This window comes from Delphinus delphis, chromosome 4 (genome assembly GCF_949987515.2).
Source record: "Delphinus delphis chromosome 4, mDelDel1.2, whole genome shotgun sequence".
NCBI classification, from domain to species: domain Eukaryota; kingdom Metazoa; phylum Chordata; class Mammalia; order Artiodactyla; family Delphinidae; genus Delphinus; species Delphinus delphis.
Genome location: NC_082686.1, coordinates 109974318 through 109999451, shown reverse-complemented (window position 1 = coordinate 109999451; position 25134 = coordinate 109974318). Strand labels below are relative to the sequence as shown.

The window sequence follows — 25134 nt, the reverse complement described above, 5'->3', positions numbered from 1 at the left end:
TGTGGTAATTGTTCATAGTATTCTCTTACGGCCTTGCACCAAAAAATATTAAACCCACACAGCCTAATCAGGGATGCTGCCATGTAAAAATAGCCCTCCAAGACCACAGTAGAAAATTGTTTCTCCTAAACTCATAGAGCAAGAGAAATATAAGTAAAATGAATCAGAGGAACCACTCCCAATTAAAAGATCAAGAGAATTCCTCTTAAAGAACAAACAACGAAACAGACCTCTTCAGTCTAATAGACACTGAGTTCAAAAAAGAGGTAATGAAAATACTGAAGGAATTAAGAAGGACTATTGATAGAAATACAGATTACTGTAAAAAGGAACTAGAAACTATAAGGAAGAGCCAAGAAAAATTAGAAAATTCACTTGCTGAAATCAAAACTGAGCTTAAGACAATGAATAGCAGAATGAATAATGCAGAAGAATGAATAAGTGATCTGGAAGATAGAATAATGGAAATCACCCTATCAGAACAGCAGACAGAAAGACAAATGAAAAAAAAAATGAAAGCAATATAAGAGACCTATGGGATAATACAAAGCATGCCAATCTATGCATAATAGGGATCCCAGAAGTAGAAGAAAGAGAAAAGGGGATTGAAAATGTATTTGAAGAAATTATGGCTGAAAACTTCCCAAACCTAAAGAAGGAAACAGATATCCAGGTTCAGGAAGCACAGAGGGTCCCAAACAAGACAAACCCAAACAGACCTACACCAAGACATATTATAATAAAAATGGCAAAAGTTAAACATAAAGAGAGGATTCTAAAGGCAGCAAGAGAAAAACAAAGAGTTGATTACAAGGCAACCCCCATAAGGCTATCAGCTGATTTCTCTACAGGAGTGTTGCAAGCCAGAAGGGAGTGACAAGATATATTCAAAGTTCTGAAAGGGAAAAACCTGCAACCTAGGAAATTCCACCCACCAAGATTATCATTTAGAATAGAAGGAGAGATAAAAATTTTTCAGCCAAGCAAAAACTAAACCTATACTAAAGGAAATATTGAAAGATCTTATCTAAATAGAAAAGAAGTGAGAATCTAGGGAAGAGAAAACCACAATTGGAAAGTAAATCACTTAAATAAGCCAGTACACAGATTAAAAAAAACAATTTCACAGAATCACACATGAACCACAACAAACAGCAAAAGGACAAACGTGAAGATGTAAAAAAGGACATCAAAATCATAAAACATGGGAGAAGAGCATAAGAAAATGTAGATTTTTTTTTCTAGAATGTGTTTGAGCCTATGTAACTACCAGTGTAAGGCAAGTAGATATAGGAAGGGGTTAACATACTTGAAAAACAGGGTAACCATAAATCAAAAACATACAGTAGACTCACAAAAACCAAAAAGAAGAGAACTTAAGCATCATACAAAAGAAAATCATCAAACCATGAAAGGAAAAAGAAAAAGAAAGGGACAAAGAAGAAATATAAAATCAATGGGAAAACAAGGTTTAAAATGGCAATAAATACATATCTATCAATAATTACTTCAGCTGTCAATGGACTAGATGCTCCAGTCAAAAGACACAGTGGCAGTTTGGAGAAAAAAACAAGAGCTGACAATATGCTGCCTACAAGAGACCCATTTTAGGGCAAAGGACACACATAGATTGAAAATGAGGGGATGGAAAAAGATATTTCATGCAAATGGAAATGACAAGAAAGTGGGGTTGCAATACTCATATCAGACAAACAAAATAGACTTTAAAACAAAGGCTATAAAGAAAGATAAAGAAGGACACTATATAATGATATAAGGATCAATACAAGTAGAGGATATTACACTCATCAACATATATGCACCTAATATAGGAGCACCCAGATACATAAAATAAATACTAACAGACATAACAGGAGAAATTGATGGGAATACAATAATGGTTGGAGATTTTAATACCCTACTCACATCAATGGACAGATCTTTGAGACAGAAAATCAATAAGGCAACAGAGATCCTAAATGATTCAATAGAACAGTTAGACTTAATTGATATTTTCAAGACATTACATCCCAAATAAAGCAGAATACACATTCTTTTCAAGTGCACATGGAACATTCTCTAGGATTGACCACATACTAGGGCACAAAACAAGTCTCAACAAATTTAAAAGTATAGAAATTATTTCAAGCATCTTTTCTGACCACAAATGTCATGAAACTAGAAATCAACCACAGAAAAATAAATGAGAAAAAAAACAATTACATGGAGACTAAGCAACATACTACTGAAAAACCAGTGGGTCAATGATGAAATCAAAGAAGAAATTTAAAAATACCTTGAGGCAAATGACAATGAAAACACAACCATACAAAATCTATGGGATGCAGCAAAAGCAGTTCTGAGAGGGAAGTTCATAGAGATAAGAAAAATCTCAAATAAACAACCTAACCCACCACATAAAAGAATTAGAAATAGAACAAACAAAACTTAAAGTCAGCAGAAGGAAGGAGATAATAAAGATCAGAGAGGAAATAAATAACATCAAGATTTAAAAAACAATAGAAAAAAATCAATAATACCAAGAACTGGTTCTTTGAAAGGGTAAACAAAATTGACAAACCTCGGGACTTCCCTGGTGGCATAGTGGTTAAGAATCCACCTGCCAATGCAGGGGACACAGGTTCAAGCCCTGGTCTGGGGAGATCCCACGTGCCGAAGAGCAACTAAGCCCCTGTGCCACAGTGACTGAGGCTTCACTCTAGAGCCCATGAGCCACAACTACTGAGCCCACGTGCCACAACTACTGAAGCCTGTGCACCTAGAAGCCGTGCTGTGCAACAAGAGAAGCCACCGCAGTGAGAAGCCTACACACTGCCACAAAGAGTAGCCCCCACTCACCACAACTAGAGAAAGCCCGCGTGCAGCAACTAACACCCAATGCAGCCAAAAATAAAATTAAAAAAAAAAATTTAAAACATTGGCAAACCTCTGGCCAGAGTCACCAAGAAGAAAAGAGAGAAGACCCAAATGAAACAAGAAATAGGAGAAATCACAACAGATACCACAGAAATACCAATATAATTCTTATCATCTGCAATGCCATGGTTGATTTATACATATAAACAAATGTAAATGAAGTCTTTCACTTGAGTATGCTGTGTTATATATGCAGGTGTGGAATGTTTGTAATTTCACAGGCTTATCTTTCTCCTTTATCGTATATCACTTAAATATAATTTGCTCTTTTTAGTACTTTTGCAAAACACATTTCAGATTTTTAATGTATTCACCAGAAGTTTGAATTGAATTATATTTTGAGTTCTTACAGGAATTCTCATGTCAGTTTATCACATAAATATATACCAAATTTTAAAGTATTCTAATGCTCTTTCTATTATACAACTATAAAATTGAAATAATTATAAATTTCTTTTTACAAATTCATTGTTAGATTGTACAGTGACTTACAGAAAACAGACTGTAATGTTTTTTCTTCTTCTCCATAGGCTTGGGAAACAGTGAGACTAGAGTACATGGAAGGTCCCACCATTATTTCTTCATATAGGCAAAAGCTAACCAACTATTTCACCATGCAGCTAAGGTATTGTAAATGTCCATGTTGTTTTTCTGTAGCTTCTGCAACACGCTCTACCTCTGTGTCCTTATTTCTCTTTCTTGTGTAACTTAATGTATAAAAATTTCCTTATTATTTTAAAAGGTTAAGTCCTCTCCTATTCTGTTAATGCCAAAAGAACAAAAGATGATTATGTAAGTCAGTCTTTTAATATTATGCTGAAGATTTAAACTTAAGTGGTATCAATGCAGGATCATTTTATTATTTTTATTTTATTCTAGTTAAATAGTTTAAGTAGTTTAAAAATATGTGTGTGTCTGTTTATACCTGTGTGTGTATATTTGTGTCTATTTATGTTTTTTTTAATAGTTCAATTTCAGGAAAATAAATTTTAGAGTTTGGTCAGTGGTCCTGAATATCACTTTGTTTTCATAGTTAGATTGGTCAAGTTTCTGATTTTGACCTAGTTTTCTCAGCATCAGATTATACTCAGAGTCAGGGATATATCTCAAATGTCTCTCTCCTACTTCAGCATTTGTCTGTAGCCTTTTAAAGTGATCTAATTGTAGCAATGTATTATTGAATGTTGTCCCTTCTCTTCTAATAGTCAGGACCGAGTGACTTGGAGGAGTGCAGATGAACTGCCTTGGCTATTCCAGCAGCAGGGAAGTAAACAGAAGCTGCACGATTGCCTTCTTAACCTCTTTGTGTCTCAAAACCTCTATAAAAGGTAAGAAACTTATTTGTAGGACACCTTTTCCCAGAAAAACAGATTTTAAACAGTTGTTCAGTGTAACAAAGAAAAATGGCATTTTCATTTAAAAATTAGTCCAGTTTCAGTGGTAACTGAAGTATAAAACAGTGTGGGAGAAATTTTAATACAGTTTGCAAATTGCCACAACATCTACTTTTTCCAAGAGGTAAACAAGAAAGATAGAGTATTGCAGTTTTCATAAAATCAGACCTGGAATACTCTTGAGATAGCTTTGTATCTTAATCTTTCACTGAAGCAGGTTTAAATCCAGACCACCCAGAGAGGCGGTTCATGATGTCTGCCTCTCAGGGTATTCAGATATTTCAAAGTATAGCCTTCAAAACAGACTCTGGGCTCTACAGAGAATCTGACTAGTGTCAGAATTTAAAGAAAGGATTACCCTTTTTCATAAATGTCTTTTTTTTTTTAATTTTTTATTTTGTCTTTTTGGCTGTGCCCTATGGCATGTGAGATCTTATTTCCCCGACTAGGGATTGAACCCTTGCCCACTGCGGTGGAAGCACTGAGTCTTAACCACTGGACGACCAGGGAAGTCCTTCGTAACTGTCTTATTGTCTCTCCTGGTGTGTTTGAATTTGCCTCCGGCAGAACCACCTTTTTCTGAGACAACCTTCTGATCTCTAAGCCCTACGAGGGGTTTTTTCTGTCTCACCTGGAAATTTACTCACTTTTCATAATTTATTTATTTTATTTTATTTACATCTTTATTGGAGTATAATTGGTTTAAAATGGTGTGTCAGTTTCTGCTTTATAACAAAGTGAATCAGTTATACATATACATATGTTCCCATATCTCTTCCCTCTTGCGTCTCCCTCCCTCCCACCCTCCCTATCCCACCCCTCTAGGTGGTCACAAAGCACCGAGCTGATCTCCCTGTGCTATGCGGCTGCTTCCCACTAGCTATCTATTTTACGTTTGGTAGTGTATGTATGTCCATGCCACTCTCTCACTTCGTCACAGCTTACCCTTCCCCCTCCCCATATCCTCAAGTCCATTCTCTAGTAGGTCTGTCTCTTTATTCCTGTCTTACCCCTAGCTTCTTCATGACATTTTTTTTCTTAAATTCCATATATATGTATTAGCATACGGTATTTGTCTTTCTCCTTCTGACTTACTTCACTCTGTATGACAGACTCTAGTTCCATCCACCTCATTATAAATAGCTCAATTTCGTTTCTTTATATGGTTGAGTAATATTCCATTGTATATATGTGCCACTTCTTCTTTATCCATTCATCCGATGATGGACACTTAGGTTGTTTCCATCTCCTGGCTATTGTAAATAGAGCTGCAATGAACATTTTGGTACATGACTCTTTTTGAATTACGGTTTTCTCAGGGTATATGCCCAGTAGTGGAATTGCTGGGTCATATGGTAGTTCTATTTGTAGTTTTTTAAGGAACCTCCATACTGTTCTCCATAGTGGCTATACCAATTCACATTCCCACCAGCAGTGCAAGAGTGTTCCCTTTTCTCCAAACCTTCTCCAGCACTAATTTTTTTTTTTTTTTTAACATCTTTATTGGGGTATAATTACTTTACAATGGTGTGTTAGTTTCTGCTTTATAACAAAGTGAATCAGTTATACATATACATATGTTCCCATATCTCTTCCCTCTTGCGTCTCCCTCCCTCCCACCCTCCCTATCCCACCCCTCCAGGCTGTCACAGAGCACCGAGCCAATATCCCTGTGCCATGCGGCTGCTTCCCACTAGCTATCTACCTTACTACGTTTGTTAGTGTGTATATGTCCATGACTCTCTCTCGCCCCGTCACAGCTCACCCTTCCCCCTCCCCATAACCTCAAGTCCGTTCTCTAGGAGGTCTGCATCTTTATTCCTGCCTTACCCCTAGGTTCTTCATGACATTTTTTTTTTCTTAAATTCCATATATATGTGTTAGCATACTGTATTTGTCTTTTTCTTTCTGACTTACTTCACTGTGTATGACAGACTCTAGGTCTATCCACCTCATTACAAATAGCTCAATTTCGTTTCTTTTTATGGCTGAGTAATATTCCATTGTATATATGTGCCACATCTTCTTTATCCATTCATCCGATGATGGGCACTTAGGTTGTTTCCATCTCCGGGCTATTGTAAATAGAGCTGCGATGAACATTTTGGTACATGACTCTTTTTGAATTTCGGTTTTCTCAGGGTATATGCCCAGTAGTGGGATTGCTGGGTCATATGGTAGTTCTATTTGTAGTTTTTTAAGGAACCTCCATACTGTTCTCCATAGTGGCTGAACCAATTCACATTCCCACCAGCAGTGCAAGAGGGTTCCCTTTTCTCCACACCCTCTCCAGCATTTATTGTTTCTAGATTTATTGATGATGGCCATTCTGACTGGTGTGAGATGATATCTCATTGTAGTTTTGATTTGCATTTCTCTAATGATTAATGATGTTGAGCATTCTTTCATGTGTTTGTTGGCAGTCTGTATATCTTCTCTGGAGAAATGTCTATTTAGGTCTTCTGCCCATTTTCGGATTGGTTTGTTTGTTTTTTTGTTATTGAGCCGCATGAGCTGCTTGTAAATTTTGGAGGTTAATCCTTTGTCAGTTGCTTCATTTGCAAATATTTTCTCCCATTCTGAGGGTTGTCTTTTGCTCTTGTTTATGGTTTCCTTTGCTTTGCAAAAGCTTTTAAGTTTCATTAGGTCCCATTTGTTAATTTTTGTTTTTATTTCCATTTCTCTAGGAGGTGGGTCAAAAAGGATCTTGCTGTGATTTATGTCACAGAGTGTTCTGCCTATGTTTTCCTCTAAGAGTTTGATAGTTTCTGGCCTTACATTTAGGTCTTTAATCCATTTTGAGCTTATTTTTGTGTATGGTGTTAGGGAGTGATCTAATCTTATACTTTTACATGTACCTCTCCAGTTTTCCCAGTACCACTTATTGAAGAGACTGTCCTTTCTTCACTGTACATTCCTGCCTCCTTTATCAAAGATAAGGTGACCATATGTGCGTGGGTTTATCTCTGGGCTTTCTATCCTGTTCCATTGATCTGTCTTTCCGTTTTTATGCCAGTACCATACTGTCTTGATTACTGTAGCTTTGTAGTATAGTCTGAAGTCAGGGAGCCTGATTCCTCCAGCTCCGTTTTTCGTTCTCAAGATTGCTTTGGCTATTCGGGGTCTTTTGTGTTTCCATACAAATTGTGAAATTTTTTGTTCTAGTTCTGTGAAAAATGCCAGTGGTAGTTTGATAGGGATTGCATTGAATCTGTAGATTGCTTTCGGTAGTAGAGTCATTTTCACAATGTTGATTCTTCCAATCCAAGAACATGGTATATCTCTCCATCTATTTGTACCATCTTTAATTTCTTTCATCAGTGTCTTATAATTTTCTGCATACAGGTCTTTTGTCTCGTTAGGTAGGTTTATTCCTAGATATTTTATTCTTTTTGTTGCAGTGGTAAATGGGAGTGTTTTCTTGCTTTCACTTTCAGATTTTTCATCATTAGTGTATAGGAATGCAAGAGATTTCTGTGCATTAATTTTGTATTCTGCTACTTTACCAAATTCATTGATTAGCTCTAGTAGTTTTCTGGTAGCATCTTTAGGATTCTCTATGTATAGTGTCATGTCATCTGAAAACAGTGACGGCTTTACTGCTTCTTTTCCGATTTGGATTCCTTTTATTTCCTTTTCTTCTCTGATTGCTGTGGCTAAAACTTTATGTTGAATAAGAGTGGTGAGAGTGGGCAACCTTGTCTTGTTCCTGATCTTAGTGGAAATGCTTTCAGTTTATCACCATTGAAGACTATGTTGGCTGTGGGCTTGTCATATATGGCCTTTATTATGTTGAGGAAAGTTCCCTCTATGCCTACTTTCTGCAGGGTTTTTATCATAAATGGGTGTTGAATTTTGTCGAAAGCTTTCTCTGCATCTATTGAGATGATCATATGGTTTTTCTCCTTCAATTTGTTAATATGGTGTATCACATTGATTGATTTGCATATATTGAAAAATCCTTGCATTCCTGCAGTTAACCCCACTTGATCATGGTGTATGATCCTTTTAATGTGCTGTTGGATTCTGTTTGCTAGTATTTTGTTGAGGGTTTTTGCATCTATGTTCATCAGTGTTATTAGCCTGTAGTTTTCTTTCTTTGTGACATCCTTGCCTGGTTTTGGTATCAAGGTGATGGTGGCCTCGTAGAATGAGTTTGGGAGTGTTCCTCCCTCTGCTATATTTTGGAAGAGTTTGAGAAGAATAGGTATTAGCTCTTCTCCAAATGTTTGATAGAATTCGCCTGTGAAGCCATCTGGTCCTGGGCTTTTGTTTGTTGGAAGATTTTTTTTTTTTTTTTTTTTTTTTTGCGGTACGCGGGCCTCTCACCGCTGTGGCCCCTCCCGTCGCGGAGCACAGGCTCCGGACGCGCAGGCCCAGCGGCCATGGCTCACGGGCCCAGCCGCTCCACGGCATGTGGGATCTTCCCGGACCGGGGCACGAACCCGTGTCCCCTGCATCGGCAGGCGGGCTCCCAACCACTGCGCCACCAGGGAAGCCCTGTTGGAAGATTTTTAATCACAGTTTCAATTTCAGTGCTTGTGATTGGTCTGTTCATATTTTCTATTTCTTCCTGGTTCAGTCTCGGAAGATTGTGCATTTCTACGAATTTGTCCATTTCTTCCAGGTTGTCCACTTTATTGGCATAGATTGCCTGTAGTAATCTCTCATGATCTTTTTTATTTCTGCAGTGTCAATTGTTACTTCTCCTTTTTCATTTCTAATTCTATTGATTTGAGTCTTCTCCCTTTTTTTGTTGATGAGTCTGGCTAATGGTTTATCAATTTTGTTTATCTTCTCAAAGAACCAGCTTTGAGTTTTATTGATCTTTGCTATCATTTCCTTCATTTCTTCATTTATTTCTGTTCTGATTTTTATGATTTCTTTCCTTCTGCTAACTTTGGGGTATTTTTGTTCTTCTTTCTCTGATTGCTTTAGGTGCAAGGTTAGGTTGTTTATTCGAGATGTTCCCTGTTTCTTAAGGTAGGATTGTATTGCTATAAACTTCCCTCTTAGAACTCGTTTTGCTGCATCCCATAGATTTTGGGTCGTCGTGTCTCCATTGTCATTTGTTTCTAGGTATTTTTTATTTCCTCTTTATTTCTTCAGTGATCACTTCGTTATTAAGTAGTGTATTGCTTTGCCTCTATGTGTTTGTATTTTTTACAGATCTTTTCCTGTAATTGATATCTAGTCTCATAGTGTTGTGGTCAGAAAAGATACTTGATACAATTTCAATTTTCTTAAATTTACCAAGGCTTGATTTGTGACCCAAGATATGATCTGTCCTGGAGAATGTTCCATGAGTACTTAAGAAAATTGTGCATTCTGTTGTTTTTGGATGGAATGTCCTATAAATATCAATTAAGTCCATCTTGTTTAATGTATCATTTAAAGCTTGTGTTTCCTTATTTATTTTCATTTTGGATGATCTGTCCATTGGTGAAGGTGGGGTGTTAAAGTCCCCTACTATGAATGTGTTACTGTCGATTTCCCCTTTTATGGCTGTTAGTATTTGCCTTATGTATTGAGGTGCTCCTATGTTGGGTGCATACATATTTACAATTGTTGTATCTTCTTCTTGGATTGATCCCTTGATCATTATGTAGTGTCCTTCTTTGTCTCTTCTAATAGTCTTTATTTTAAAGTCTATTTTGTCTGATAGGAGGACTGCTACTCCAGCTTTCTTTTGGTTTGCATTTGCATGGAATATCTTTTTCCAACCCCTTACTTTCAGTCTGTATGTGTCTCTAGGTCTGAAGTAGGTCTCTTGTAGGCCACATATATATGGGTCTTGTTTTTGTATCCATTCAGCCAATCTGTGTCTTTTGGTGGGAGCATTTAGTCCATTTACATTTAAGGTAATTATCGATATATATGTTCCTATTCCCATTTAATTAATTGTTTTGCGTTCATTATTGTAGGTCTTTTCCTTCTCTTGTGTTTCTTGCCTAGAGATATTCCTGTACCATTTGCTGTAAAGCTGGTTTGGTGGTGCTGAACTCTCTCAGCTTTTGCGTGTCTGTAAAGGTTTTAATTTCTCCATCAAATCTGAATGAGATCCTTGCTGGGTAGAGTAATCTTGGTTGCAGGTTTTTCCCCTTCATCACTTTAAATACGTCCTGCCAGTCCCTTCTGGCTTGCAGAGTTTCTGCTGAAACATCAGCTGTTAACCTTATGGGGATTCCCTTTTGTGTTATTTCTTGTTTTTCCCTTGCTGCTTTTAATATGTTTTCTTTGTATTTAATTTTTGACAGTTTCATTAGTATGTGTCTTGGCATATTTCTCCTTGGATTTATCCTGTATGGGACTCTCTGTGCTTCCTGGACTTGATTAACTATTTCCTTTCCCATATTAGGGAAGTTTTCAACTATAATCTCTTCAAATATTTTCTCAGTCCCTTTCTTTTTCTCTTCTTCTTCTGGAACCCCTATAATTCGAATGTTGATGCGTTTAGTATTGTCCCAGAAGTCTCTGAGACTGTCCTCAGTTCTTTTCATTCTTTTTTCTTTATTCTGCTCTGCAGTAGTTATTTCCACTATTTTATCTTCCAGGTCACTTATCCGTTCTTCTGCTTCAGTTATTCTGCTGTTGATCCACCTAGAGCATTTTAAATTTCATTTATTGTGTTCATCATTGCTTGTTTCATCTTTAGTTCTCTTAGGTACTGGTTAAATGTTTCTTGCATTTTGTCTATTCTATTTCCAAGATTTTGGATCATCTTTACTATCATTATGCTGAATTCTTTTTCAGGTAGACTGCCTATTTCCTCTTCATTTGTTAGGTTTGGTGTGTTTTTACTTTGCTCCTTCATCTGTTGTGTGTTTTTCTGTCTTCTCATTTTGCTTATCTTACTGTGTTTGGGGTCTTACTGTGTTGGGTCTTACTGTGTTGGGAACCTGCAGGCTGCAGGTTCGTAGTTCCCGTTGTTTTTGGTGTCTGTCCCCAGTGGCTAAGGTTGGTTCAGTGGGTTGTGTAAGCTTCCTGGTGGAGGGGACTAGTGCCTTTGTTCTTGTGGATGAGGCTGGATCTTGTCTTTCTGGTGGGCAGGTCCACGACTGGTGGTGTGTTTTGGGGTGTCTGTGGACTTACTATGATTTTAGGCAGCCTCTCTGCTAATGGGTGGGGTTGTGTTCCTGTTTTGCTAGTTGTTTGGCATAGGTTTTCCAGCACTGTAGCTTGCTGGTCGTTGAGTGAAGCTGGGTGCTGGTGTTGAGATGGAGATATCTGGGAGATTTTCACCGTTTGATATTATGTGGAGCTGGGAGGTCTCTTGTGGACCAGTGTCCTGAAGTTGGCTTTCCCACCTCAGAGGCACAGCACTGACTCCTGGCTGCAGCACCAAGAGCCTTTCATCCACACCATTCAGAATTAAAGGGAGAAAAAGAAGAGCAAAAGAAAGAAACAGAGAGAGAGAGAGAGAGAGAGAGAGGGAGGGAGGGAGGGAGGGAGGGAGAGAGAGAGAGTGAGAGAGAGAGAGAAAGAAAGAAGCGAGGGATGGAGGGAGGGAAGGAAAGAAAGAAAGAAAAGAAAAGAAAGATAAAATAACAAAGTTATTAAAATAAAAAATAATTATTAAGAAAAAAAATTTTTTTAATAAAGAAAAAAACAAAAAAAACGGACGGATAGAACCCTAGGACAAATGGTGGAAGCAAAGCTATACAGACAAAATCTCACACAGAAACATACACATACACACTCACAAAAAGAGGAAAAGGGGAAATAATAATATATCTTGCTCTCAAAGTCCACCTCCTTAATTTGGGAAGATTCGTTGTCTATTCATGTATTCCACAGATGCAGGGTACATCAAGTTGATTGTGGAGCTTTAATCTGCTGCTTCTGAGGCTGCTGGGAGAGATTTCCCTTTCTCTTCTTTGTTCTCACAGCTCCAGGGGCTCAGTTTTGGATTTGGCCCCGTCTCTGCGTGTAAGTCGCCGGAGGGCGTCTGTTCTTCGCTCAGACAGGACGGGGTTAAAGGAGCAGCTGCTTCTCGGACTGTGGCTCACTCAGGCCGTGGGGAGGGAGGGGTACGGAGTGCGGGGCTAGTCTGCGGCGGCAGAGGCCATCGTGATGTTGCACCAGTCTGAGGCGCGCCGTGTGTTTTCCCGGGGAAGTTGTCCCTGGATCCCGGGACCCTGGCAGTGGCGGGCTGCACAGGCTCCCCGGAAGGGGGTTATGGATAGTGACCTGTGCTCGCATACAGGCTTCCTGGTGTCGGCAGCAGCAGCCTTAGCGTCTCATGCCCGTCTCTGGGGTCCGCGATGTTAGCCGCGGCTCACACCCGTCTCTGAAGCTCCTTTAAGCAGAGCTCTTAATCCCCTCTCCTCCGCACCAGGAAACATAGAGGGAAGAAAAAGTCTCTTGCCTCTTCGGCAGGTCCAGACTTTTCCCGGACTTCCTCCCCGTGGTGCACTAACCCCCTGCAGGCAGTGTTCACGCCGCCAACCCCAGTCCTCTCCCTGCGCTCCGACCGAAGCCCGAGCCTCAGCTCCCAGCCCTGCCCGCCCCGGCTGGTGAGCAGACAAGCCTCTCGGTCTGGTGAGCGCCGGTCGGCACCGATCCTCTGTGCGGGAATCTCTCCGCTTTGCCCCCCGCACCCCTGTTGCTGTGCTCTCCTCCTTGGCTCCGAAGCTTTCCCCCTCCGCCACCCGCAGTGTCCGCCCGCGATGGGGCTTCCTAGTGTGTGGAACCTTTCCTCCTTCACAGCTCCCTCCCACTGGTGCAGGTCCCGTCCCTATCATTTTGTCTTTGTTTATTCTTTTTTCTTTTGCCCTTTCCAGGTACATGGGGACTTTCTTGCCTTTTGGGACGTCTGAGGACTTCTGCCAGCGTTCAGTAGGTGTTCTGTAGGAGTTGTTCCTCGTGTAGATGTATTTCTTGTGTATCTGTGGGGAGGAAGGTGATCTCCGCGTCTTACTCTTCCGCCATCTTCTCCTCATACCCACTTCTCATAATTTAGATGCATAATTTGTTTTACTTCTTAGTGAACTCTCTCAAATTTCTTTGTTTCACCTTATAGATTATTTCTGATCTCATCCCAGTTTTTCATGATTTCATTTGAAATCAGATTCATCCTTTAGTTTACCATCTCTCCCATCCTTCTTAATACCTTCAATAGATGAATAAGCTTACTTTTATCATTCAATTCCTTGATGAAAATACAAAGCAGATATTCTGACAGTTTGCCTGTGTTTCATTAGTCTTCTGTTCTGATTTCTATCATTTAAAATAATTTTGGGGTGAACTCAGCAGTTGACTGCATATCATGAAATGTCTAAACAGGGTTATGATAGGTTTCCATTGGTGAGTAACCATAATGATATTAATGGTAACAGCCAACACTATGGAGTACTTGCTACAGGCCATAATCTCCTTACAGTAACACCTGAGGCAGGTGGTGTCGGTGTGCCTCTTCTGCAGATGAGGATGATGAGGTGTAAGAGAGCACACAGCTAGGCTGCTGTGGACTCAGATGGCAGTTCCAGTCTACACCCTTACTTCACTACACTGGACTAGCCTACTAATAAACTATTGATAGCTTGATATGAATTATGGCATCTTCACTCAATAGTGGGGTTTAAAGTTTCTTTTTCATTAAATTACTGTTATTTGTTGCAACAGAGGACACTTTGCTGAGTTGCTGAGTTACTGGCAGTTTGTTGGTAAAGACAAAAGCGCGATGGCAGCAGAATACTTTGATTCATTGAAGCAGTATGAGAAAAACTGTGAAGGCGAGGAGAGCATGATTTGCTTAGCTGACCTTTATGAAACCCTGGGGCGATTTCTCAAGGATCTAGGCCTTCTCAGTCAGGTAACTTCAACAGGGAGTTAGAGACTGTATGGGTTTTCATGTTTACTCTTCTCTCCTTCCTAGGAGTTAATGCAGCTTTTATTTGTTGTGCTAATCAGATCTTACAGCATTTCACTCACTTTAATTGGCCTTTAACCTTTTTCTTCCCCCAGGCTGTGGTGCCTTTGCAGAGGTCTCTAGAAATTCGAGAAACAGCTTTAGATCCAGATCACCCACAAGTAGCTCAGTCCCTCCACCAACTAGCAAGTGTGTACGTGCAGTGGAAGAAGTTTGGCAATGCTGAACAACTATATAAACAGGCATTGGAAATCTCAGAAAATGCCTATGGTGCGGACCATCCACATATTGCTCGCGAACTTGAAGCACTTGCAACTTTGTACCAGAAACAAAATAAGTAAGATTTCAATTGGTAATTCTCTGGTTTTATGACAGAGAGTTACAGTTCTTAATGTACTTATGTGGGAGGCTTTGTTTGGGGCTGTGTATTTTTCCATATCCCATATTTTCCTTATCCTATATTCTTTCGAATCCACCATGTTTAAATATTATTCTTGGTCTGGGGGGTGAACAGAATATTAGAACTACAAGATTCATCTCTATTTCAAGATGTGCAAAGGATAGAGCATGGACTTTGGAGTCATATAGTTAGGTTTGAAACCGGGCTTCTTCGCTAACTCTGTAATATTGAGTGTACTACTAATACAGGGGGCAGCAAACTGTTGCCCACATGCCAAGTCCAGAAGGTCCCGTTTGGGACGTAGAGTTGTAGTGTAACACAGCCACATTTTTTTCATTTACATGTTGTCTGTGGTCGCTTCCATGCTTCAACAGCAGTTTTGTATTTGCAACAGAGACCACGGGACCCACAAAGCCTGAAATGTTTACTATCTAGCCTTTTACAGAAGAAGTTTGCTGATCCCTAGTATAATAATCCCTCCGAATGATATCTCTTCCTCTATGTGAAATCATTTGTTTTGCTCAGTCAGAAATGATACATATTGGAATTTTTTCTTTTAACTTCTAGAAGTATTGTTTCACACAGATTTTGTGTGATTTTCACATTTCTATTTGACAAAAAAATAACCTGTGTGGAAGCTGATATAGCAAACTAAAGTTTTGGATTTTCATTTAGTTAGATCACCCTTTAGAGATTCAAAATGAGTTTAATCAGTTAAAAACAGTTAAATGTCAGCTACTTGGAGGACTAGATTTATTTTGTTAGATTTTGTTTTATGAAAGTTTTTGTTAAAGATTTTTAATTCCATATGACTATCACTTCTAGAAATAATCCTGTATTTAATTAGCCAAAAAAACTTTACACTGGTGGTTTCATTTCACTGAAGTATGACACTTTGGACATATGTTTCTTTCGTTTGACTTTTTTTTTTTTTTTAAGATATGAACAAGCTGAACATTTTAGAAAAAAATCTTTTAAAATTCGTCAGAAAGCTACAAGGAGAAAAGGCAACTTGGTAATGCAGATTTCTTTTGTGTTGTGTTTTGAACAAAAAGGAATTAGAACATCTCTGAATATCATAATGTAGATGCATAAACCTCACATATTTAAGAACTTTAGATTTTAAAGTGACTTCTACGGAAGTACTGATTAACATTTTCTTATTTATAATACATGTTTAAATATTAGTATCACTGAGAAGTACAAATTAGTAGACTTTTAAAAAGTGGAACTATGTATTGTAATCATTTTACACTACATACGTATCATCATGTTTTACACTTTAAACTTACACAATGTTATATGTCAATTATATCAATAAATCTGGGGATTTTTTTTAATTTTTAAAAAGTAGAACTATTCAGTTAATTTAAAGTTAATTAAGATTTTAGAAGATGGACTTAAAAGCTGTATCAATTCTTTAAAGGGTTGGAAAACAGAATAAAAAAAATTTAGTAAACACTTTATGTTAGATTCAAATGCCAAGAAATTATTACCCTTGAGTGCAAAAAATTTTTCATTTATCTAAGCTGCTAGTAAGATCTAAATATAGCATATTTGTTTGTTTTAACTTAAAATGCTATGTGCAATTTTTTAAATTGAAATATATTTGACATCTAACATTGTGTAAATTTAAGATGTACAACATGCTTATCTGATGCATTTATATATTGTAATATGATTATTACCATAGCGTTAGCTAACACCTCTATCACATCACATAATTATCATTTCTTTTTTGTGGTGGGAATAATTAAGATCTAGTCTCTTAGCAAGTTTGATGATTTTAATACAGTATTTTTGCTTGTATTCGCTATGCTGTACATTTGAACTCCAGGACTTATTTGTCTTCTAGTTGCAAGTGCTATTTGCAATTTTAAGTACCCGATATTTAAATGTTTAGTAATAGGGTTAATAAATATATGCATGTTAATTGTTTCCTAATCTTTTTGAAGCACTTTGGGATTCAGTTCATTTTGCTAAAATAATCTCATAATTATTTTCACAAAATAGTTTTTTAATGAATTTAAGAATGTGATGCTACATGGAAGTATATATATTTTCATAAATCATTAGATTAATTCAGTATGATACTTAAAGTAATTGTAATCTACTTTAAAGGGAAAAAAAAGGAGAAAGGATTTTTTCAGAACCCTAGTATATTGCTTCAGAATCAAAGATTGCACTTACTTGGTGATTGTTGTGAATTTCTTGTGTTTGCTGCAGTACGGATTTGCCCTTTTACGTAGACGGGCCCTACAGTTAGAAGAGCTCACGTTAGGTAAGGATACACCTGACAATGCTCGGACCCTCAATGAACTGGGTGTGCTCTACTATCTTCAGAACAACCTGGAGTGAGTACCTTGGTGTTAATAATGAAAACAGGTATCCATTTTGTCTCTTAGATACAAAGCTGTTTTACATTAATATCAAGCTAAGCTGGAAAAAATTGATAGAAACCATGCCGAATTTCATGTATGGTATGTTATGAACATGGCCACACTTAACAAGGACCATGACATTTTCTCTACTGTTTCCTTTCACATTGTTTCTTTAGTAACTAAAAAGTTATTCTCTAGCTTCCCTAATATGTTTTATATGTTTATGAAAAGTGAGTTTGTGTAGATATTGTACATAAGATCTCACATAAGAACAAACTTGGGACTAAAGAATGTAGATGGCTGCTAGTTTTATTCTTCAGTTTATTTGAGCATAAAGACTCACAAAGGCATTAATATGTATGACAAAGAGGTGTTTTTGGACTTCTTTGTATGTCAGAAAAATATAACAAATTTGACACTTTGGATACCAGAAAAATACAACAATATTTAGCCCACTTCACAAAGGGTTCTTTAATTAAAAATTATTTAGTACTACAAAGGGAGAAAGAAAGAATACCAAAATGTTTTGAGTTTGGCCTAGTAATTTTTAAAGATAAAAAAATTTGTTTTGGAAACTATTTATGGGTTTGTCTTTTAGAAATGAAGTGGAGAATTGAGACAATCGTCCAGATACTTTAGGCTTTCACACTATCAGGAAAGCATTTTTAGTTTTTGGAAAAGGGCAGGAAGAGATGAGGGGGTGGGAAAGAGGGGGAGAGGATTTTGAGCTGAATCCTTCATTTTAACTATCTTGGATTTAAGAATAAAAGTGCTTCAGTTCTCCACCTAACTATGGCTAGGGATTCTCACTTCTAGAGAATAAATTGTTTAAACCATTTGTGGCTTTTGTTCATAGAACAGCTGACCAATTTCTGAAGCGTTCCTTGGAGATGAGGGAGCGAGTTCTAGGACCAGATCACCCTGACTGTGCCCAGTCTTTGAATAATCTGGCGGCTCTATGCAATGAAAAGAAACAGTATGATAAAGCAGAAGAACTTTATGAAAGAGCCTTAGACATTCGGAGACGAGCATTAGCTCCTGATCACCCTTCTTTGGCTTATACAGTGAAGCATCTTGCAGTCTTGTATAAGAAAATGGTAAGTAATCCTTGGCATACCTACATGTGTTTTATAATATACCAATTAAGCCATAATTGCTATTAGCAAAATAATTTATCTTCTGATGGATAGACTATTCCTATGAGCTTTTAAATCATAGTGATTTAATTTTTAAACAAGTAGCTGAGTAGAACATTTAAAATATTACTTCATCAAAGAGACACAAACAGATGGAGAGATAAACCATGTACTTGGATGGGAAGAATCAATATTGTGAAAATGACTATACTATCCAAAGCAATCTACAGATTCAATGCAATCCCTATCAAATTACCAATGGCATTTTTCACAGAATTAGAACAAAAAATTTTACAATTTGTATGGAGACACAAAGGACCCCGAATAACCAAAGCAATCTTGAGAAAGAAAACCAGAGCTGGAGAAATAAGGCTCCCTGACTTCAGACTATACTACAAAGCTACAGTAATCAGGACAGTATGATACTGGCACAAAAACAGACATATAGATCAATGGAACAGAATAGAAAACCCAGAGATAAACACACACACCTACGGTCACCTAATCTATGACAAAGGAGGCAAGAATATACAATGGAGAAAAGACAGCCTCTTCAATAAGTGGTGCTGGGAAAACTGGACAGCTACATGCAAAAGAATGAAATTAGAACACTCCCTTACACCATACACAAAAAGAAACTCAAAATAGATTAAACACCTAAATGTAAGGCCAGACACTATCAAACTCTTAGAGGAAAACATAGAACATTCTTTGACATAAATCGCAGCAAGATCTTTTATGATCCACCTCCTAGATTAATGAAAATAAAAACAAAAATAAGCAAATGGGACCTGATTAAACTTAAAAGCTTTTGCACAGCAAAGGAAACCTTAAAAAAACAAAAAGACAACCCTCAGAATGGGAGAAAATATTTGCAAACAAAGCAAATAACAAGGGATTAATCTCCAAAATACACAGATAGCTCATGCAGCTCAATAACAAAAAAACAAACAACCCAATCCAAAAATCGACAGAAGACCTAAATAGACATTTCTCCAAAGACATACAGATGGCCAACAAACACATGAAAAGATGCTCAACATCACTAAGTATTAGAGAAATGCATATCAAAACTACAATGAGGCATCACCTCACACAGGTCAGAATGGCCATCATCAAAAAATCTACAAACAACAAATGCTGGAGAGGGTATGGAGAAAAGGGAACCCTCTTGCACTGTTGGTGAGAATGTAAATTGATACAGCCACTATGGAGAACAGTATGGAGGTTCCTTAAAAAACTAAAAAGACAACTACCATATGACCCAGCAATCCCACTCCTGGGCATATCTCCAGAGCAAACCATAATTCAAAAGGAGGTATGCACCCCGATGTTCATTGCAGCACTATTTACAATAGCCAGGACACAGAAGTAACCTAAATGCCCATCGACAGAAGAATGGTAAAGAAGATGTGGTACATATATACAATGGAATATTACTCAGCCATAAAAAGGAATGAAATAGTGCCATTTGTAGAGATATGGATGGACCTAGAGATTGTCATACAGAGTGAAGTAAGTTGGAAAGAGAAAAATAAATATCGTATAATACTGCTTTTATGTGGAATCTAGAAAAATGGTACAGATGAACTTACTGGCAAAGCAGAAATAGAGGCACAGATGTAGAGAATAAACTTATGGTTACCAAGCGGGGAAGGGGAGGGTGGGACAAATTGGGAGATTGGGATTGACATATATACACTACTATGTATAAAATAGGTAACTAATGAGAACCTACTGTTTAGCAGCACAAGGAACCCTACTCAGTGATCTGTGGTGACCTAAATGGGAAGGAAGTCTAAAAAAGAGGGGATATATGTATAACTGATTCACTTTGCTGTACAGCAGAAACTAACACAACATTGTAAAGCAGTTATACTCCAATAAAAATTAATTTTAAAAAATAAATAAAAATATTATTTCAGACTTAACTGGTTTAGTTTTTAAAAATACATTCTAAATACAAATGCATTTGTCAGCACTCTAATTAGAACTTATTCTTCTGTTACATTTCAGAAGTTCTAAAATTCAACCAGGATTAGGTTTGCTGTGTTAAGCTACCAGAAACATAACGAATCACCCAAATGTTAGGGCTGAAGGAGGAGTCTCTTGTAGCTGGTTAAATGACCATTTTAATTTCATTCTTTCTTTTCTTTGCTTGCAATTAAATGTAACCATTCTTTACCATAGGGTTCTAGCCTGAGTGATATTTGGAGTGTTTATAGCTGTTCTCAAAAAAAAAAAAAAAAAAAAAAGAAAGAGAAGCAGAGAAGTCTGCTTTCATTTAGCACAGTTACAGAGTTAGACTGTATTTAGACTTTGTTTGTGGGAAACTTGCTGGTCCTCCTGGTACTGAAGTTGATGTCTTAGTATGAAGGATCCATAGTTGCTATTTCTGCCTAACTTTCAAGTAAAAAGAAAGAATAATCTGGAAAGGATTTGGTGGAAAACAAGTTCTTATTTTGATGCTATCTCTAAATTATGTACAGTAGCAAACATACTTTTTACTTCATCAGAAATAGTAATAATGGATGATCCTAAAGGACTTTCTGAGTTATCAAAGAAAATGTTTTCATATTCAGTGTAGCTGTACTTACATGTTCTATTTGATGTCAGTTGTCTATAAACTTAACCATTAAATTGGGAGGAAATGCTTCTGAACTTTTTTCCTCAAAATTACTTTTTCATAGAAAATTGTATTTATGGAACAAGCTCTGATCAGAAAGTATTTATTGCTTTAATATTTTTGTTAGATCTCACTTTTGTTTTTTAGGGGAAACTTGACAAAGCTGTACCTTTGTATGAGCTGGCTGTTGAAATCCGGCAGAAATCCTTTGGCCCAAAGCACCCTAGTGTAGCTACTGCCTTGGTGAACTTAGCTGTTCTTTATAGCCAAATGGTAAGTTCCCACACTGTAATTCTTTATAAGTGAATGGTTTTAACGTATGAAATATAGGTAAACATGTATTAGATCTGGCACAGTAAAAATAATTAAAGGACATTTAGGTTATCTACTAATGTTCCCTTTAATACTTGAGAAATTATTGAAGTTATATTTGTAAGATAGTCCCTTCCTCTTAGTGTAAAACACTGAGTGTTTAGTTCATTGCATAGGCTTAGTTTTTTTAAATTCTGGAGACTCCCTACATCTTTATATCTAATATTGTTCTTAAGCTCTGTCATTTGCCTGTGATGAGTGAAAAACAGGTATGGTACCCTGTGGGCAAAAACAGGTTTGTGCTTATATAATTGGATTAATGTCATTGGATACCAAGCCGAGTCTAAAACTGAAGTTTCTGACTTTTTATTATACTGCTTCTCCCATTATTATTCCTAAATTAATCTGTTTATCCACATCTTGTAGGAGGATATTAACTTTTTAAAAGTGCTTATTACCCAAGTAGGTCAGCTTAGTCTAGAATACCTTAGTAGTAATTTCAGAAACGCAGTGTGTTCAAGTGACCATTGTTTCTTTTTTAATAAGAAAAAACACATTGAGGCCTTGCCGTTATATGAAAGAGCATTAAAGATTTATGAGGACAGCCTGGGTCGGATGCATCCTCGAGTTGGAGAAACATTAAAAAATTTAGCTGTGCTTAGGTAAGAATTTTTCACTTTCCTCATGCAGCCAAAACCCCTTTTAAAACATCTTTGATTCATCATAGAGCACCACAAAATATTTATTGCTGATATGCTTTTTCTTGTAGTGGGAGGGGTTGTTTGGGGTTGATCTATATACTTCAAGAGATACTGAAGTAATATCCAGAGTGGAATGAAGGTGACATGATCTGTTTTGTAGAGGAGTGTATCACGGCAAATAGAGAAGGACGGTTTACATTTGCAGCTAACTGGCTCTAGGGTAATCTGGGCAATTTGCTGTCCTCAAAGCTGATTTACCATTAAGTACATGTTGATTTTTGCATTATGTTTATCTCAGGATGCTAACTTCCCTTAGCAGTTTCACTGCATCCATTACAACATAGTCTTAATGGTGCCCCTATGAGACACTTAACAGCACAAGACAGAAAGGAGAAGAGTTTGGGTATTCTGTTTTATTGGTCTGCCTGAATGAATGCACTGGAAAAAATGAGCAATTATCAACAACTTGTTTTTCTGTATTCTATAATATCATCTAAAATTGTTAAAAGGTTATAATCTCATTTTGAGAATTTTTTTTGTCTCAAAGCTATGAAGAAGGGGATTTCGAAAAAGCTGCTGAACTATACAGAAGGGCAATGGAAATAAAAGAAGCAGAAACGTCTCTTTTGGGTGGAAAAGCTCCTTCCCGACATTCATCAAGTGGAGATACGGTTAGCTTAAAAACAACCCATTCTCCTAATGTTTTCCTTCATCAAGGACAAAGGTAATAGCAGCAACTACAATTCATTGCAAATGCAACTTAGGATAAAATAATTAAGAAACATTTGGAACATTAGAATTTAAAACTTATAAAAATAGTTTTTAAGAAAACTTATTTTTGTGTGATTTAACTGATATTTGTATGAAATTGTATTGGACTACATTGAAGTTTGAGTCATGATTGTTTTGATTTTAGTTCTTTAAAAGAATTAATTTTCCTATTGTGTGGGAACCAAGGATGTAGACACATTAGAATCCTAAGATGACATGAAGAGTTGATCATGGAGAGTAGACTGGTCTCTGTTCTACAAGAGCTGGCAAAGCAGCCAAGACAAGCAGTTCAAGAATTCCGTGATTCTCCTCCTCTCTCAAGTTACTTTAGCCTCATCATTCCTCATCTTGCTTTTCAGCAGCAGTCTGGCCCAGTTCTCTACCTCAAAGAAAAGTTTCAAGGAGTAAAGGGATAATGTTGACGGAAAGTATGAATTGTCTTCTGTAAAACGAACTAGTAATAGGAATCTCTGACTGCTACATTTTTTTTATTCTACCTTTTCATTCAGCAGATTGGGCCAAGCCCTCTGCTTTCCATGCTCTCTACACTGTATATTGTTTTTACTGTGTAGTATGTACCTGCACAATCTGAAGTCATTAATGCAGTAACAGGTCAAGCTCTTTGGCATTCTTTGACCTTTCCCAAAATATGGACATGACCTTCTTTCTTAAATGGCCTAAATCTATGTCTTCATTTATCTTAGACTCAAAGTAGTTGGCCATTTTATACTGAAAATTAAATATTTTTATAGATTTTATAAATATTGCCAATTTGGGATAATGTTTTGTACCATTTATGTATTTATATATAAATAAAATCTTCAATTTTAATACTTGTAAGATTCCAACATGTATTAATTGTAAAGGTGAAAGATGTAATAACCATATTTCACTGTTTTAGAATAAAAGTGGAATTTCAAGTTCTTTTTCCCACTCCAGTGTATATTGGGTTGGCCAAAAGTTTCATTCGTTTTTTTCCGTAAGATGGATCTAATAGCACTTAGTTGTCTTTAACTTCATTCGTAACAATGTTGTTAAATTGTATGTGACAGCTATCATATCAGTGTGCATTTTAAAAAAGATTTATCAAAATTGGTGAATTTTTGTATAGCCATTTTAATATTGAAGATGGAAGAAAAAAGCAACATTTTCAGCACATTATGCTTTATTATTTCAAGAAAGGTAAAGACGCAACCAAAACGCAAAAAGGATTTGTGCAGTGTATGGAGAAGGTGCTGTGACTGTTTGAACGTGTCAAAGTAATTTGCAAAGTTTCATGCTGGAGATTTCTCGGTGGACTATGCTCCACGGTTGGGTAGACCAGTTGAAGTTGATAGGGATCAAATCGAGACATTAACTGAGAACAATCACATTATACCACGTGGGAGATAGCCGATATACTCAAAATATCCAAGTCAAGCACTGAAAATCATTTGCACCAGCTTGGTTATGTTAATTGCTTTGATGTTTAGGTTCCACGTAAGTTAAGTGAAAAAAACCTTCCTGACCGTATTTTCGCATGTGATTCTCTACTTAAACGTAATGAAAACGTTCCATTTTTAAAACAAATTGTGACAAGCGATGAAAAGTGGATACTGTACAATAATGTGGAATGGAAGAGATTGTGGGGCAAGTGAAATGAACCACCACCAACCAAACCAAAGGCCAATCTTCATCCAAAGAAGGTGATGTTGTGTACATGGTGGGATTGGAAGGGAGTTCTCTATTATGAGCTCCTTCCAGAAAACCAAACAATTAATTCCAACAAGTACTGCTCCCAGTTAGACCAACTGAAAGCAGCACTCCATCAAAAGCGTCCAAAATTAGTCAACAGAAAACACATTATCTTCCATCAGAATAACGCAAGACTGCATGTTTCTTTGATGACCAGGCAAAAACTGTTGTTACAGCTTGGCTGGGAAGTTCTGATTCACCCACCGTATTCGCCAGACGTTGCACCTTTGGATTTCCATTTATTTCAGTCTTTACAAAATTCTTGTAATGGAAAAAATTTCAATTCCCTGGAAGACTGTAGAAGGCACCTGGAATAGTTCTTTCCTCAAAAACATAAAAAGTTTTGGGAAGATGGAATTACGAAGTTGCCTGAAAAATGGCAGAAGGTAGTGGAACAAAAGGGTGAATACGTTCAATAAAGTTCTTGTTGAAAATGAAAAGTGTGTCTTTTATTTATAATATAATAATACAAGAGGATTATATTTATATAATTAAGAAAAATGTTGAACATTACAAAAAAGACTAGAATGTTGTCAGTATTCACTGAGTAGTTTGCTCAACTTGAGCTTCAGTGACTCCGTAGGATTTTGGTTCATGTTCTCTAAGGCTTGGCTACTCAAGGTGGTCTGTGAACCAGGATCATCAGCGCCACATGAGAGCTAATTAATTCAGACAGCCTCTCCCCAGATTCATATGCACATATGTTTGAGAAACAGTGGTCTAATTCTAAGGCACGAGAGTGGTGACTTAAAAGAAATGAGGTAGGATCTTACAAAATGAGCATCATTCTTCCCCCTTCTGGGAGAAATTCAAGAGGGAAAAAAGAAGATAAATATAACCATAACACATCTTTCTGGTTATGGCCAGCTGT

General features: G+C 37.1%; 1 protein-coding gene across 4 annotated transcripts in view; it reads left to right on the top strand.

Moving 5' to 3' along the window:
- The window catches only part of NPHP3 (nephrocystin 3), a 60095-nt gene that overhangs the window by 28133 nt on the left and 6828 nt on the right, over positions 1 to 25134 (top strand). Inside the window, exons 18-27 of one of the 4 annotated variants that reach the window (XM_060011268.1) lie at positions 3468 to 3562; positions 4143 to 4265; positions 13956 to 14145; positions 14298 to 14539; positions 15542 to 15617; positions 16829 to 16956; positions 17840 to 18080; positions 20893 to 21018; positions 21604 to 21719; positions 22306 to 22482. In XM_060011268.1, the coding sequence (XP_059867251.1) occupies positions 3468 to 3562; positions 4143 to 4265; positions 13956 to 14145; positions 14298 to 14539; positions 15542 to 15617; positions 16829 to 16956; positions 17840 to 18080; positions 20893 to 21018; positions 21604 to 21719; positions 22306 to 22482 (1514 nt within the window). Of the gene's footprint in view, positions 1 to 3467; positions 3563 to 4142; positions 4266 to 13955; positions 14146 to 14297; positions 14540 to 15541; positions 15618 to 16723; positions 16957 to 17839; positions 18081 to 20872; positions 21019 to 21603; positions 21720 to 22305; positions 23363 to 25134 lie in introns of those variants that run through there. The other 3 variants (XM_060011269.1, XM_060011267.1, XM_060011270.1) reach the window with 3 other exon arrangements.